This window comes from Callionymus lyra, chromosome 1 (genome assembly GCF_982586985.1).
Source record: "Callionymus lyra chromosome 1, fCalLyr1.hap1.1, whole genome shotgun sequence".
Lineage (NCBI taxonomy): Eukaryota > Metazoa > Chordata > Actinopteri > Syngnathiformes > Callionymidae > Callionymus > Callionymus lyra.
In genome coordinates, this window is record NC_141818.1 from 44,088,500 (window position 1) to 44,105,022 (window position 16,523).

Sequence of the window (16,523 nt, forward strand, 5' to 3'; positions counted from 1 at the left end):
CATCTGCATCACTGGGTCCTCCTCCTCTTCCTCCTCCTCTTCCTCACTCTCCTCCTCATCCTCCTCTTCTTCCCCCTCATCCTCTTCCTCCTCTCGCTGCGCGGTGTCTCCGCCTGCGTGTGTCCCCGGCCCGGCCATGGTGGACTCTCCCGGCGCCGTGAAGAAGCCCTCGGTCCCGGACATCACCCCTCTGGACCACTGCGACTTCACCCGGGCCAAGACCCGCGCCAGCATCCGCTGGCTGCTCGCCAAGAGCTTCGGCGGCGCAGGTTTGAAAACCCCGTCTTCATCGTCACATTCGGAGGGGAGGATGGGTGGGGCTGCTGGGGGGGTCGGTCCTCGCATCCGTGGAGGTGCAGTTTTTGTTGCCGGGAGATGGACCCGCCGGTACCACTAGGCTCTCCATCATGGAGGTGCAGCTGCAGTCACCCCTCAACTGAGAGGATGATCTGCACGCACATTATTCTAATCATATGCGATCGAAAACAAAATGACAATTTTAAATCTAAAAAAAATAAAGGCCTCGTGCGTGGTCGGGACTATAAGTGGGCCAGTGAGGATGTGCGCGTCTTGTAACTCTCTGTGGTCGTGAAGCTAAACGCGCTCTCGTTGAAGTGTCTTTGTTGTCTCTTGAATGGAGCTCTTGACTCTGTACACAAGCTCAGGAGTAATTGATGCAAAACTTCTTGGACGATTTATGTGGTGCTAGTGCGGTGTGATGACATCATATTAGCTGGTCCTGGTCCTGGAGGCCAGAGAGAGAACCAGCCCAGGCTGACCCAAGACTCCCCTCACTATCATTAGGCCCCGTCCACATAACTACAGTTCTACGTCTGACAGTAGGAGACGGGATTGTTATACTTGGATTCGTAAAAGCGACAGCACAGTGTTATTGTAATGTTATCTTGTCTATTGCTGGTTCACCTCTTTGTCAGTGATTGTGGGTCACCCAGGTCTCACCCGAATTTGGTTGTGGTAACGTTGGATGGCAAAGTACTTATTGGTGAAAAAAACTACAACGACAAAAACATAATTTACTGCTGAATATCTATTAACGTAAGAAAGATTGTGGATTACAAGCAGCATTTGAGTTGACAGTGTTAGATTCCTCAGTCAAATACGCTACAATCAGAAAGAGTCATTGTTTTTAAAGAGCTTAACCACAGTTCTTGTTGTAGTTCTAGGTCTAGGGTCACAACATGGTAGTCACAAGCACAGGGCACATTACTTTTCTGCTCTACAACCCAACTCGACCGGGTTTGTATTAGAAACACAAGATCATTGAGTTTGGTTACAGAACACACTGAAAAGAAAAAAAACCCAAATACTCAGGAACCACGACCGAGAGTCAAAAAAACAACTGCACAAGGCAAGCTAATTATGGCTAACTAGTTTAGCGCTGATTATCCTGGAGCCACTCATTAGGTTTGTAACAACGTTCTAATGATGTCATCGATGCATTATTAACGTTGTCTTCGGCACAAGTACTTTATCTGCACAAGTGTGATGCTTATGTACCTCAAGGTTTGAATGTATGTTATGTTCAAACTTTTTCTTTTGTCTCAGTCTCTGCATTTTGACGCTTTCTGGTCTTGAAAGTTTCTTGGCTACAGTGGTTTTAAATCCAGATGCAAACGAGTTAAGCTAATTTTTAAACTGTTAAATTCAGCCCTGGACTACAAATCAATGTTCATTTTGTGTTAACTGTGACTAGAAGATCCAGGTCGTCCTTAATTCCATCGTTTCTCGAGGCTGGGGCTGAACAACGCTTCACTCACAACAATTCCTTCTTCCTTCGCTGGTGCTTTGTCTTGGTTGTGTAGCTGCTCTTTACATAACTGCTCAGGGAAGCAGGCAAGATGAGAAACTCACTGGGAGAATTTCAATGGAAGCCTTGAAGAGAAATGGTCAGTGAAGTGGCTGATTTGTAAGTTGCCGAAGTTTAAAGAGACGGCGACTCAAACTGAATCATGTCGAGGTTGAGATGGAAACATTAACATAGTTCATCCACAGGACAACGTTTCGGCCGTTTCTAAAATTGTGTATTTTTTAAAACTAATCTGCGAAAAGCATGTTTAAAAAACACTCCGTTGTTCATTGAGGTTTCGGTTGTTGACATTACAAAATAACCATTTAAAGCCAGAGGATACTAGGACACTTGAAAATCCTCTGTTAGTAGCAAGAATTGACTTAGCATTGTAAAAACTTGAGTTTTTTAATTTTTTTTATTGAAGTTTTCTTATTCGAGGAAACAAAATGATTTGCCTCAATTGTAAGATAAGTCAAGAAAAGGGTGTTATTTTAATATAGACAAAATAAAACTCGGATGGTTTGTTTATAGTAAAAATAATGATTTGCCTAATGTTTACCTAAACTATACTTATTTTCCAACCAAAGATTGGGATTATTTTCAGAGTAATCCATTCATTTTTGAAGTTATACACACAAATGTACATGCATACTAATTTGGTACTGATGCTCACTTGTCTTCGGCTCCATCAGCGTAAATCTTGTGCATGTCCACTGACGCTTTCAATGAGGAAACACTTACGTTTCTTCTGAAAGTTTTATGATGTTGAGGCTTCAATACAAGAGGGACGTTATTTGGTATTTGGATGTTTTTAAGTGTCTTTTTGGACGAAGACAACTGAGCTCCAGTCACTTTTTTTTCTCTATAACTCTAAAAAGGAACAATTACTCTGAAAATAATCCCAACCTTTAGTTGACATGAGGGTGAGTAGACAATGAGTGAAGTTTTAATCAACAATTCCGTTAATAAAATAAACTAAACAAGTATGTTTTTCTCGACCTATTTGCATTTTTTTTTTTACCATTTACAAACAATTCAGGTCTCATTTTGGTCTTTAAAAAAAAATGTGTTTGTGGTATCCCCTTGTATTGTCTCTGGGTCAAGATGAACAACCTCCACTACATATGTATTAATGGAAGCCAGGGAGGTCGTTCACGTTCACTGATTTGTTTTCGGGCCTCCGGGTCACCTTGACCCTAAGATAACACAAGAGTTAACATAAAGGATTTTCATCTCCTCGATAATGTTAAGTCCTTTTTCTAAGACTCTAGTGAACCATCAGGCAGCACCAGGAAGGTCCATGACCCATTAAATTTTTCATTGCTTGACTGAAAATGATGCTGCTGAGCAATTGAAGCAGCTGGTTTGCGCTTGTCTCGGAAATCTGGCTCAGATTTAATTCTCATGTTTCCTGCGTTCCCATGACAACGACCACGGTCAGGCAGTGATGCCGGTGACGAGATGCAGACTAGTGTGTGACAAGCACTTCTTCGTGTACTTTTTGGAAAGAGGTCAGCAAGAGACTGTTGCTGCTAATTAGCATGTTAGATAAGAGACGTGGATGTTACAGTCAGAATTATCCAGACTGGAAGAATGTGGGTCAGACTGTGTGCTACTGTCTCATGAAATAACCCGGTCCAAGTTCCATCTCCAGCTTCGGAGCCGCTCATGCAGATGACGACATCATCCTCTACTGTCACTAAATATCTCTTTATTAACTACACAAACTTTTCTTCCTGACAGGGCAGTGAGTAACTGTAGGGAAGTCATCCCAGTCTACAACTATGATACTATAAATATACAAAGTACTACAAAGTATTCTCTCGGCGCATCTGCTGTACATACAACTACACACCAACATAGCAACTCTGCAACTGCAAACATTAACTACTACTTAACTGGTACTCCTGTAAACCATGTACCAGGATTTGGACCAATACTCCCTTTAACACATATGACTACTTCTACTACTACTACAACTATCTTACACTCCAAATAAGTGTGACTGCCTCGTCTTCATCTACGACTCCTGAGATGTAGCACTAGCAGTGCTAGTGAGTACAGTTTGAAAAAGCTGTTGTCTAATATGTCCTGGATTGTTCTCGGTGAGGGGTCTGGTATGGGTAAAGGTTGGTGTCAGGTTAGGAACTGACTTGGAATTGAAAGTTCAGACATCAGTTTTATTTCCCAAACATTTAATCCTGCAAGGAGAGACAAATTACAAACACACCATCAGTCCGTCCAATTTTTCTCTGAAACAAAGAACTGCAATCTCGCCATTTTATGTCCCATCCCAGATACACAAGAAGTAGAATAAGTCCCTCGTTTCTCTTAAGTTAACGCATTGGTTCTTGCCATAAAAATAATTATTTGTGTTTGAACAAAAAATAATTTATGTTCTCCATTAATACGGCAAAAAAAGTCCTCTAGGTAACCCTGGAAAGGTGCACCACAGAAATGATAAACATTTCACGTGACAAAAGAATGCCAGAACTTTGCAGTAGCAGTCATCAGAGAAAAACGGTGGCTACTTTGAAGAAACTACAATATTAGAAAAGTTTTTAGTTATCTTACACTTTTTGTTGTTAAGTACATAATTCCACACATATTTATTGATAGTGTTGATGCTTTCAGTGAAGTCTAAACACCATGAAAACACAGAAACCATTGAAAAAGAAGGTGTGTACAAAGTTTTACCTTTAATATATGTGGTTAGAAATAAGACAAAAATAACATTTTCCATCAGTTAGGGCAAGGACGAGGGTATGCACAAGGACAAGGGTACGCACAAGGACAAGGGTATGCACAAGGACAAGGGTATGCACAAGGACAAGGGTATGCGCAAGGACAAGGGTATGCACAAGGACAAGGATATGCACAAGGACGAGGGTATGCACAAGGACAAGGGTATGCGCAAGGACAAGGGTATGCACAAGGACAAGGGTATGCACAAGGACAAGGGTATGCGAAAGGACTAGGGTATGCACAAGGACACGGGTATGCACAAGGACAAGGGTATGCACAAGGATATGCACAAGGGTATGCACAAGGACAAGGATATGCACAAGGGTATGCACAATGACAAGGGTATGCACAAGGACAAGGATATGCACAAGGACAAGGATATGCACAAGGGTATGCACAATGACAAGGGTATGCACAAGGACAAGGATATTCACGAGGGTATGCACAAGGACAGGGTATGCACAAGGACAAGGGTAAGCACAATGGTATGCACAATGACAAGGGTATGCACAAGGACAAGGCTATGCACAAGGGTATGCACAAGGACAGGGTATGCACAAGGACAAGGTACTGGTATGAGCAAGGACCAGGGCAAGATTCATTTTTAGTATCAGAATGAAGCTTCTTGGATGACTGACCCAAAACACTATACATTCCAGTTGCCTCCCTTCAGAACCTACTCGATTACCAGAACTGGATAATGAGATTCTACACAGACACATTACTGCTTTAAAGAAGCAGTTGTTTGCTGTTAGTCTGATAAAATGTTCCTCTTTTCTTCAGACAACGTTCCAGTGGAGCTGAGGGATCCGTTCTACAAGGATCAGTATGACCAGGAACACCTCAAGCCGTCTGTCTCCAAGCTGCTCCTTTCCCCAGAGACCTACTGCAAAGCTCAAGCCCTGCTGGCCCAGGCGCCCAAACTCCATCCTCAGGAGCCCCCCACTGATAACTCTGCATTGCTTCAGCTCCTCATCAAGAAGGGTCTCGCTCCGAAGGTCCAGGAGGTGGACGTCTCGGAGCAGGACCTCAGCCAAATGCCCATCAAGACGGTACCGTCTCCAAAGCTGGTCCGGTGAACCTCATCATTAATCTCATAGAACGCTCTGGTTACAGAAGTCGCACCTCGCCCTCATCGACTCGATGATGACTCTGGCAGCTCAAGAGGTCCTCAGCAGGGTGAAGATGGCAGATGAGGCAGAGCAGATGGGTGTTTGTTCACCATGGGAGAATGCACTGCTCTTCTGGGTGAACAGGGTGAGGCCAGGATTTGTAACCGTCTACCTTTGAGAGCTACTTCTTCACTTGACCGCAGTGTTAATGTCATCAAACCAAAAAACCTGTTGTTACAGCTGAACCAGATGCTCAGAGAAAGCACGGAAGACGACGAGTCACCGAAGCAGCCGCAGTGTTCGGACCTGCAGCCCGCCCAGGACCCGGTAAACACACATGACAACGTGCACAGCTGATCTTCCTAATGGTCTAACTTCCTCTCTTCTGTCCCGCCCCTGCAGCAATGTCAATCCAACCGCTGGTACTGGAAACTGGTCCCTGTAAGTCCCCTCCACCCACTCCTCACATTCGGTCCGTCTGCTCTGGCTGACATCCATGTGCCCGTTGATGTTGTAATATCTGCTGAGAAATGATCTTAATGAGTGTAGATGACGGGAGGGAACTCTGACCTTTTCTCTACCCCCTTCTTTCAATGCTCCTAACCCCCTCCAGCTGTAACTATTCTGTGACTGTGGTGTGGCGTTCAACATGATGACCAGCCCCCTTGTCATTTATGCTTGTGTCCCTCTCTCTGCCATCCCCCTCTACCCCCCCCCCCCATCCAGCATGCTATCGCTTTTTGTTTGAAGGAGTCGGGGAATAAGCCTCCAGTGGTAACGTATAACACCTCGCTCTTGTCTCACACCACCGTTTCCATAGCAACCACTGACCGATCGCCACACCGACTGACCGACTTTTTGAGTTTCTGCTACTTTTCTTTAGCATGGCTGTGCTTCCAAGTCAAACTCAAGGCCCGGGGCCAACTCTGACCACCAAGTTTTTTTATGTGACCCTGAAACTGATTCAGGGCTATTCTCACACCACACTTGACCTTTCTTACACTTATATTTAACCTTTTCAATACTATATATACTTTTTTCATGATAATAAACTTTAGTAATTTGTGTGTAAATCTAGCCAATCACCACAGGCACCGCGCAATTTTAACCAATCGGAATCAACAAAAGGCGTGTCTATCTTTCAGTACAGCATCACCTTTTAATCCTTTACTATCAAGGTCATATTTTTACTGATTAAAATCCATGTTTGTTCATCTCTTTTTGTTATTCATTATGTTTGCGATAAATTAGGTCTAAGATAGTTCAAATAGAAAGTTTAAGATCTTAGATAATGACATTTCACATTTTTTTAACTCCATGTTAGCATGTTTTTAGCAAGTTCTCCTCATGGATTCATTGAAAACAAGCTGACAATCAAAAAACATGATTCAAAATACCAACGTTTGTGCTCATTTAAGAATGTGTATGAACTCATTCATTCAATAAACTGCATCAATCATCCTCCAAATAATACAATAAACTATCAAAGAAATATGTACTCATAGGTAAATAAAACCAATGGTTTTTTCTTGCCCTTTAAAGTATATACTTTATTGAATATTGTTTTGATTGTTTAAGCGCTTTGTGACCCTGGTCTGGAAAAGCACTATACAAATAAAAGTGATTTACTTACTTAGTATTGCTGCTGTCTCGGTGTGTTGTTTGTTGAGCATGACGTTTATCATTTTCTTTGCAAAGCTTTGTTGAGCTTCAGGCTGCACTTTCTACATTTGTCTTCTGGGTCTGATCTACTCACCATTTGAACTTTATAAAAAGAGCAACTTGACGATTGGCTGAGGCAAATCACATGACACAGTGTTTCCTGAGCTGAGAGTGTAGACGTTCTTGATAAAAAATTGTTTCTAAGTTGGAAACTATTTTTTCTGCATCGCAACACGGTTCTTTGTTTTTCTTCGCTGAATCTTTGACGTTAATTTCAAGTCCAGCTAAATTTTTATTGCTACACAATCATCTTGTTGTAACTCACAACCTCCTGTTTCAAGTCTTCATCACAGAGTGTTCGTCGTCTCTACTCACGGTTTGGTGCATCAGACCCACCATCACCTTTTCTTTGCTGTGACTGAACACTTTTTCTCCGGCAGCCCCAGTCGATGTGTTGCCATCAACAGTTTTTTAACCCCTTTAACTCACCGCGTTTTCTTTCATTTGCTTTGCCTCTCCCCCTTTGATATTGTGTCCTGCTGGAGCAAGTTGTTTTGTCCTCCCTAATCGCACCTTCTCCTCCCTAGATCCGCTACAGGAAGGACAAAGTGCAGTCAAAACTGACTCCCACTTTCCCGCTGGTCTCTGCTGTGAAAGATCTGTCTAATGGTTGTGCCATCGCTGCCGTGCTGCACTTCTACTGCCCGGGCCTGCTGCCGCTGGAGGGTACACAAACACACAAACACACAAACACACAAACCCCTCCTACACACGTATCAACAAACACACATCGATTACATACATGCACATGACAACAAAGTCACATTTTCAGACACACAAACCTCTAGTACTAAACACATGCTTAATTACACACACACACGAGACCCTTCGACAATCTTGCTTTAAAACACACACACATATGTTTGTTAGATGCACATATCGACACACACATTCTTGCACACACAGACACAAAAAAAACTTTATAAGTTAACACTCGCATATATGCAAACATGCATGTGCACATACATACATACATACTACTTAATTTACACATACAAACCGATTGTACACACATGCTAAAACAAGCAAACACATAGCAAACTTTGGTTTTATAAACACACATACCAACACAAATGGACTTTCCAACACACACACACAGACTAACAAGCCACTGGAGCAAACAAGCACACACAGATGCAGCCACACACACATTTCACCGATGAGCTCGGTTCAAATGTTTATTATTGTTTGTATTTATCTCATATATTTATATAAAATCAATTAGTGGTCATAATGTTAATGTTGTGTGTCCAGATGTGTGTCTGAAAGACACCATGTCGGTGGCCGACAGCGTGTACAACCTTCAGCTCATTCGAGAGTTCTGCGAGAGCACTTTACACGACTGCTGCCCCCTACAGTTGGAGGACCTGCTCTACGCCCCGGCTGTGCTGCACGTACGACAGAAACCTGCTTGACTCTCTTCGTTCAGAACATTCTGCTTAATCAGAGTCGGCTTCAATCCATTTTTCACTTCTTTGTTTTAGTTGAACATCATGAGTTTCGTGGCAGAACTGCTGGATTGGTTTGAGGTGAAAAAACCTGAGTTTGTGCAGCCGGTCCAGACCATTGACCTCACTGGTACGTCGAGGGTCGATCAAACTATACATTTTATTTTTGGGTTAATATTAAGAATGTTTTTTTTTTACAGATATTTCAGGAATCTTTTTCGGCACGAGTCCAGTCAGTGGGAACAGCAACAGGTAGGTCCCTGACATCAGTGTGAGGTTTCTTGTTTAAGCATGTTGTCAAGGGTCTCAGTCACTTCAGTAATTTATCCTTTTCCTTCCACTCCAGTGGTTCTCCTTCCTTCGTCTTTAAACAGCCGTTTGTTCCGATGCCTTCCCAGGCAGTACCAGGTATTTGCATTTTGCAGCGTTAACATTTGGTAGTATTTTCTTTGAAGGCCATGTTTAATTTTTCTTCTAGAAAACAAAGCCTGGGCCAAGAAACAGATCAGGTAAAACCAAAGTTTGTATGTTGTGATGCCTTCATGGTTTTTATTTTGTGGCTTTGGTTGGTTTGGCTTAGTCACGCTTATCTCACTCATCATTTCTTTGGTCTTCTCACCGCCATGCATCTCCCAGCAGTCGTCCTCTGTCAGCCGTGACGTTCAGCATCCCATTTGGGTTGGACAGTGATGTTGATATTGTCATGGGCAACCCAATAGATTCTGTGTTTCGCTCCGTCAGCCCTGATGGAGTCACCACTGGCATCCCTGCTGTGACCTCGTCTGGAATGACCCGTGTGCCATACAGCCCCCCTGAGGATCTCAGTCATTTGGTCAGCGCTTCGGCACCATCACAGCGTGCTGCTTGGGGCCCTTATGCCCACATTACGCCGCTCGGTGAACTGCCAACTATAGAGGAGGCATTACAGGTGGTTCACATACCCGGCAGCAAAGACAGATGGAAGGGGATGATCACAGAGAATGATAGACATGGAGTTCTGAAAAGACCAGAGGCGAGGTTATGTCCAGAGGGTGCCCCCGCAGGTTTCTTTCTCCACTACCAAGCAGAAGATAGCCCGCACCTCAGTAGCTCTGCTCCGAGTCACTCCGGAATCCTAAACAGACCTGTTGGAGGAGATGTGGGCAACAATGAAAGAAAAAGCAGAAATGAGAGGCGGAACCCATCACGAAGAACTTCAGATATGTCACGTGACGATGACTCTGTGCTACGGGATGGCAGCGTTGATTCATCCGAAGCATCGGATGATGCACCAAGAAACGCTCCGGGTAACATGCGACCCAACCGGCAGGGAAACGGTACCAACGGCAGCAGCCCACGCATGACCAGCTTTGCGGAGCGTAAAGACAATAGAAGACGACAACCTGCTGCTTCTGGAGAGGAATCAGCCCCTACACCTACGACTCCTGGGACTCCACACACTCCTAGCCAGCAAGACAGTCCTGGTCTAAAAGGACCAATCCCGGGGTCTGAAGCATGGGAACTGGGTGCTCGCCTGGAGGAAAAACGTAAAAGCATCGAGGCACAGAAAAGACGTATTGAAGCCATCTTTGCCAAACACAGGCAGAGACTTGGTAAAACTGCTTTTCTAAAGTTGAAGAAAGAGCAAGGGGAGGAAGGAGGGGAAGTAAGTGGGGAGGATAATCTCTCCCTGGAGGACCGACTCACCCGCATGGAGGAGCAACTGAAGCAGGAGGAAGAGAGGGAACAACAAGAAACAAAGCCAAGTAAAGAGAAAGAAGAGCCGGCTGTTTCAAATCCTCCTCGGCTAGAAAAGCAGGTCACGTTTTCTATTGACAGCAAGAAAGGTGCAGATAGGGAGCAAGAGGCAGAAGAGAAAGAGGTCATCATCATTGAGTATAACCAGGTGGTACAGAAGCTCGGCGAAGCTCTGCAGTCACTGCAGAAGGATATGCAGAAACTTACAGAGCAGCAGAAGCAACTAATGACCAACCAAAGACCCAAAAGTGCACCCAAGACTGGGCAAAAAGCATCACCTAAGGGCAACACCAAAATATCATCCAGAACCCCTCCTCACACCCCCACAAAGACGCCCCCCAGAACCCCAACAAAGAATCATACAACCAGTAAGGCGTGGGCGATAACACCCGGTCCAATTTCAGGTGCTACGGCATCTCCTCCATCTCGCCGGACTCATCTCCCCCCGTCCTCTCCCAAAATTGCTATTGCAGTTTCATCCTCTTGTCCAGCCCCTCGAACAAAAATTCACTCTTCGTCTTCACCTCGTAGTCCCAAACATCATCCCCGGAACCATGCTCCAGTACGGCCTTCGGAACTAAAGTTTCCCACTTTCAATCGTGTCTTGACTCCAACCCATAACGTTGATACAATCCCTCACCTCCGACGTGTCTCTCCTAGCAAGTGTCAGGTCCAAACTTCTTCGTCCTTCAGGATTGGGGGTCCCAGAACTCCTCAGCAGTCTCCTCAAGCTCAGCAGACCATACCAGATGAGAGCACCTCCGACACCGGCTCTAGTGAGACGCCGACTCAATTCAGTCTGGAGCTTGATCAGGAGGACGGTGGGGTCACAGCAGGGATTGAAGACTCTTCACCGGCAAACACTCAGGCAGCTGGAGGCAGCAGCTCTGGGCCCCCATCAGAGTGTTCATTTGAGAGCGAGACATTGTCCATCTCAGCTGTGTTCAGCACAGGAGGTGAAGGAGGGATGATGAGACGACCAGGGAAGTCCTCTAGTCCAATGCAGGCATCACTGTCATCTTTGGGAGAGCTAGAAGATGGCACAGACGTGCCCACAGACGAGGTCCAGGAGTTTTCCTCCGATTCAATGAGTGACCACAATGAGCCTGTTCGGGAACTACCTTGCGAGCCCTCCATGGAACCAAAGGAATCAAAAGGAGCCACAACATCACCAGAGGCTAAAGATGAGGAGCCAAAACTACTCGAGGGTGGAGAGAGAAAAGAGCTGGAGGCTAGAGGAGGAGTGGGATTCTTCTTTAAGGTGAGCAGATTTTGTAAGAATCAAGATTGAGAGAGAAGACATGTTTTCTTGAAAGTTTATCTATTTTGATTCTATTCTAGGACGACGACCGGAGTGAGGGGGAAATGGCTCAGCGTCGAGCCGTGCTGCTAGAGAGACAACAAAAGAGAACAGAGGAGCTAAAGCGACGGAGACTTGAACAGGAGCAAGACAAAAGGCAAATTCTCAAATATTCTTTCTGTATTGTTTAAGATGACTTGACTTAATTGCTCTGTTTTCTTAGACCAGCGTCGTCAGAAACGGGATCAGCATCACCCCTGGGCACCCCACCTGCTTCACCTACACCTCCTGCGACTCCAGCCCGTCGTGGCGATTTCACACGACGGGAATATGCCTGCCGGCAACAGCTGAGAATCATGGGGGACCTAGATAAGATGCTGAGGCAAAAGGGAACGAGTCAATCCAGGTCTTCCGTCAAGAAGGCACGCACTCGACCTCGGAGCGTGAGCAGGGAGGGGTTGCAACTTTCCCGGAGTCCTGTGAAGAAACTGACAGGTAGAAACATTCATCTCAGAGCCACAACAGCACTAAGAAGGCACTCAAAGATTGTCGCGCGTCAGGTCAAGTCCTTTGTTCAGCTACTGAGAAATAAATGTTTTGCTGAGAATTCGAGAGTACCGTACAAACTCACACAATCATGCAGAATAGAATAAACATGAAGGGGACGGGTGGGACTAGGGGTTGATTCAATAAGGGTGGAGGTCTTTCTGCGGCAAACTCAACTGGCCTGTTTCCCCTACAGAGTCTAAGTTGACGAAAGTCTACTCCCACTCTTCCTTGAATCTGGAGGCATCTGGAGAACAAGGACACACCGGGAGTGAAGGATCAAAACCCAGCCAGAGGTAATTTAAAGCAACTCTTTAAACCGCAACTATCATTAAATCAAATAATATAAACAGACATGAGTTATGTCTGTTTATATTATTTGATTTAATTGCAATTAATATGTTTTTAATCAATTCAAACTTAAAAGCCATTATATCATCTTTCCTATTTAAATAATTTGTAAAAACTTGTTTGTTGCTTATGTTTTATTTATTATTTGCTTTTTTGTAGCAGGAAGATCATCTGCTTTAAAGATGCCTCATAAAGAAGGGAACTAATTACTTTTCCTAATGCTTAATTAACATAAAATGCAAGATAACTTCCTATGGGTATCCCACTGTCTCGGCCATTTTCCATCTTTGTCTGTTTTTTTTTTATTGAACAGATTAAATTAAGAACCACAGCTTTAAATATTTATCCTCTTCCTTCAATAACTACCAGTGTTGAGAGGAACTCTATCTATGGGAATGTGTTGGGGGGCATGATGGACCTTTTAAGTTTCTCTGGGCTGTAATGGAATGTGGAGCTTTAAAAGGACTTCAGGGAGCGGGAGCCTGATCTTAAGATCATCTTAGCAGTGGTGACATCACTCAGTCGGCTCACATTAATGACTGTGAAGTGTGTAACAAACTGATAGTAGCCCTTAAGGACACATAGTGGTATCTTTTTGACACAGCTTTACAATCTATTGTATAATCACTATATTAGTGAGAAAAGCAGAGAGAAAAGCAACAAATGAAATTCTATAGTGTCTGATGAAACCTCCGAAAAGGTGACACTGCGTAGAAAGTTGTCGTTGTCATGAAAGCGTATCAATAGTAGTAGTTCAATACATGTTCAATGCATCAACTGGCTATGGCTGTGGCTGCACTTATGTGCTACAATATTTTGAGTGCACAAGTGTGTCCCAATGAGTAGTGTGCAAAAATGTAGTGCAAAATGAGCACTCAAATGGCCAGAAAATTGAGTGTGGATCGATGGACCCTTTCCACCTTCAACGGTCGCCATGTTAGTGACGTAGATGACGCTAAACGGAAGCTACGGCGCGTCTTCGGAGCAGATACCGGCGTGAATGTTTGAGAAAATACAAGTTTACTACAAAACAACAGAACAACAGTAATAACAAAATGAAACACAACTTAATAACTTGTTTCAAATGGTGCACTTAACGTGTACTGTAAACCAGTGCACTCGGAGAAGCACGCGATTTGGGACACAGCCTAGATTTCATGGTGCGACGTAGACTCAAGGAGATATGAAGGAGTCAATACTCACTGGAGTTCTCACCTGGGTGTTTACTTCTTTCTCGTGGTTGATGAAATGAAGGAATAAAGAAGTAATAGACGAGCCTGAGTCTGTGTTTATCTCTCCTGGCAGTTGTTCTGGCTCTCCATCCAGAAGCCTGACTCCAAGTAGACTCGCTACCAAGACTGGAGAAAAAGACTGTGAGACCGGAGTTACTGGTACTTCTCCCGCACCAGAGTACAACGGTAAAATATAGAAATCTTCTTTCCCACCAAAAAATGTTTTCTAAAATGCTCTAAATGTCATCTGCACAGGCCCAAAGCTTTTCAAGGAACCGAGCTTCAAGTCCAATAAGTTTATCATTCACAACGCCCTCTCACGCTGCTGTCTGGCTGGAAAGGTCAACGAGGCGCAGAAGTCGAAGATAGTCGAGGTGATCAGAAAAGCCACTGTTGATATTATAGCAGTTTGACAATGTGTCACAATAGAGTAAACACCACCTGCTTCACTTACACTGCCAACATATCAAGTATTGTAACACTGGATGTATCCTCAAAGTTCCTTACCTTTAATCATCAATTGACCAACTATTGTGGACGAGCTGCCGTATTGTCATATTTTGTTCAACAAAATAAAGCTAATACTTTAAATTTCATCATGTATTACTAGCTCAATACCGAATGTTCAAAGTTGGTATTGTAGCAACTCTATAAACTGTCAATAAAAACCTGCTAATTCTATCTCCTGACGCAGGAAATGGAGAAGAGCCCGGCCAATCACTTCCTCATCCTCTTTCGGGATTCTAGCTGTCAGTTCCGGGGAGTTTACACGATGAACCCGGACTCCGAGGAGCTGGTGCGGCTCGCTGGTGTTGGCCCGAAGATGCTCAGCTCCGCCCAGGTGGAGTCCATCTACAAGTACAGTTCAGATAGAAAGCAATTCAGTGCCATCCCTTCGAAAACCATGGGCATGAGTGTGGATGCCTTCACCATCCCCGGGCATCTTTGGCAGGGAGGAGGCGCCGCCGGAGGGGGAGGAAGCAGGAGGGCCAGCATCACAAAGAAGGCTGTTGTTGCCAAGTCAGGACCATAAAGCTACGGATTTGATAAACATTTGGGCTTTAGATTGTATGGAAGTGTGTCACATTCACTTGAGGATTGAGCACAAGATCTGTTGATCATGTCCCTTATTATGTACCAACAGCGCCAGTTAATGTTCCATGGTAAAATGTGAGTCGGCAAATAGCATTTTATTTTGAAAATTGACCGGATTGGCATCTGGTGGAAACACGCTCATTGACTAGAGTTGAAGGGATAAAGCCTTAGAGCCAAAGATCTGTCACGAAACTTTCAAATTCAAACCATCACTATCGTTCACGTCGTCAGTCATCGAGGGTTCTTCAAGTGAATGCTGTACACCCGGAACTGAAAAAGAAATTCACTGTATTGATGTTTTTTCAAATCTGCCCCAGGAGTGCATGATGTTACGTTTACTCATTATCTTCCATGAAAAAGGATTGACGGGAATGTTTTGGTTAGTAAAGCTTACTCAATTTGTTTTATTTTATCAACCAACTTTGGTAGTTTACAAGTTTTCTACATGAAGCCAAACGACACATAAATGCCTTTTTTTTGTGTGTCAAGATGACAAGACTTTCATTTTTATATACGATGGTGGTTTTGTTTGACGACACAAGCACATTTCTTCCCTTCATGAAATAGCCATACAGACATGGAAGTTGGCGAGTGGTTTAACCTGACATAAGCTCTTAATGAACGCCTGATGTAGATTTGGGGGGTGGAGGGGGGGGGCATATAAATGAAGTGTGTGCACAGAAGCGACATGTATCGTGGCCCAGTTTCCTCAGAGATTGTTGCACTTTGTTGAACAAAATGTGTTTGGATGTCGAAAATAAAGGACTGGATTAATATAAAAGTTGTTATCCATCGTTTTATGTCATTAGAACAGGTTATGGTTGGGCTTTAACTGCTGCTGGGACGATCCCCCATCCAGTTTTAGTGTTAGTTCCAGACAGACCTCGAGTTGAAAAAGCCTACATAGTAGAGAGATGCAAAAAAATGAAAATAAAACATGTTTATAAAAACAAATTGCTTTTAATGTTGTAGTTTTTATCTCATCTTTAATCATGCAAAATTTCCCCCGACACCTACGGTCCGGATGTCATTATTGAGTTATTGCCATTATATTGTTGAAGTGTTTATATTTAGTTTTATTTCTTGTGGGACTATCTAACCAACTTTATTACCAACAATATAAATACAACAAATCATAAGAGTTAAACTGTACGTTTATATGATTAAAGATTAAATGTTTTGCATCACTGGGTTTTACAGAGGTCAAAGGTATTAAGCTTTGAGTAAATATAAGATGAGCTTTTAAAAAAAATAAGTGGAACAATTTAAAAAAAAAGAAAATTTTATTGTGGAAGAAAATATATTAAAGATAAATTGAGCTTAATCAAGGTCTATGTTTTATAATTAAAAAAAAGTTTGCATCTGAAAAAATTGAATCTGAACACACTCCTGTGTTGTTTTCGGTGTCATCTTGACCTTTTAGGT

The 16,523-nt window shown here is 43.5% G+C and overlaps 1 protein-coding gene across 4 annotated transcripts; it reads left to right on the plus strand.

Annotated features, from left to right (window-relative positions):
* Window positions 1-12: 12 nt before the first annotated feature.
* On the plus strand, window positions 13-15,846 carry LOC148089701 (calmodulin-regulated spectrin-associated protein 3-like). Of its 4 annotated transcripts, none has more exons than XM_087809380.1 (19): window positions 13-269; window positions 5,339-5,607; window positions 5,672-5,812; window positions 5,908-5,994; window positions 6,070-6,108; window positions 6,394-6,441; window positions 7,917-8,055; window positions 8,644-8,783; window positions 8,874-8,967; window positions 9,038-9,089; window positions 9,184-9,245; window positions 9,316-9,346; window positions 9,474-11,835; window positions 11,916-12,031; window positions 12,098-12,369; window positions 12,617-12,716; window positions 14,077-14,189; window positions 14,259-14,377; window positions 14,698-15,846. In XM_087809380.1, exons 1-19 carry the CDS (start codon window positions 137-139, stop codon window positions 15,034-15,036), a joined length of 4,656 nt encoding a protein of 1,551 aa, XP_087665506.1. In that variant the 5' UTR covers window positions 13-136; the 3' UTR covers window positions 15,037-15,846. The 4 variants fall into 4 exon arrangements, with proteins under 4 accessions (XP_087665506.1, XP_087665514.1, XP_087665532.1 ...); XM_087809388.1 differs by having other exon boundaries at window positions 9,477-11,835; XM_087809406.1 differs by having other exon boundaries at window positions 9,579-11,835.
* Window positions 15,847-16,523: the final 677 nt, after the last annotated feature.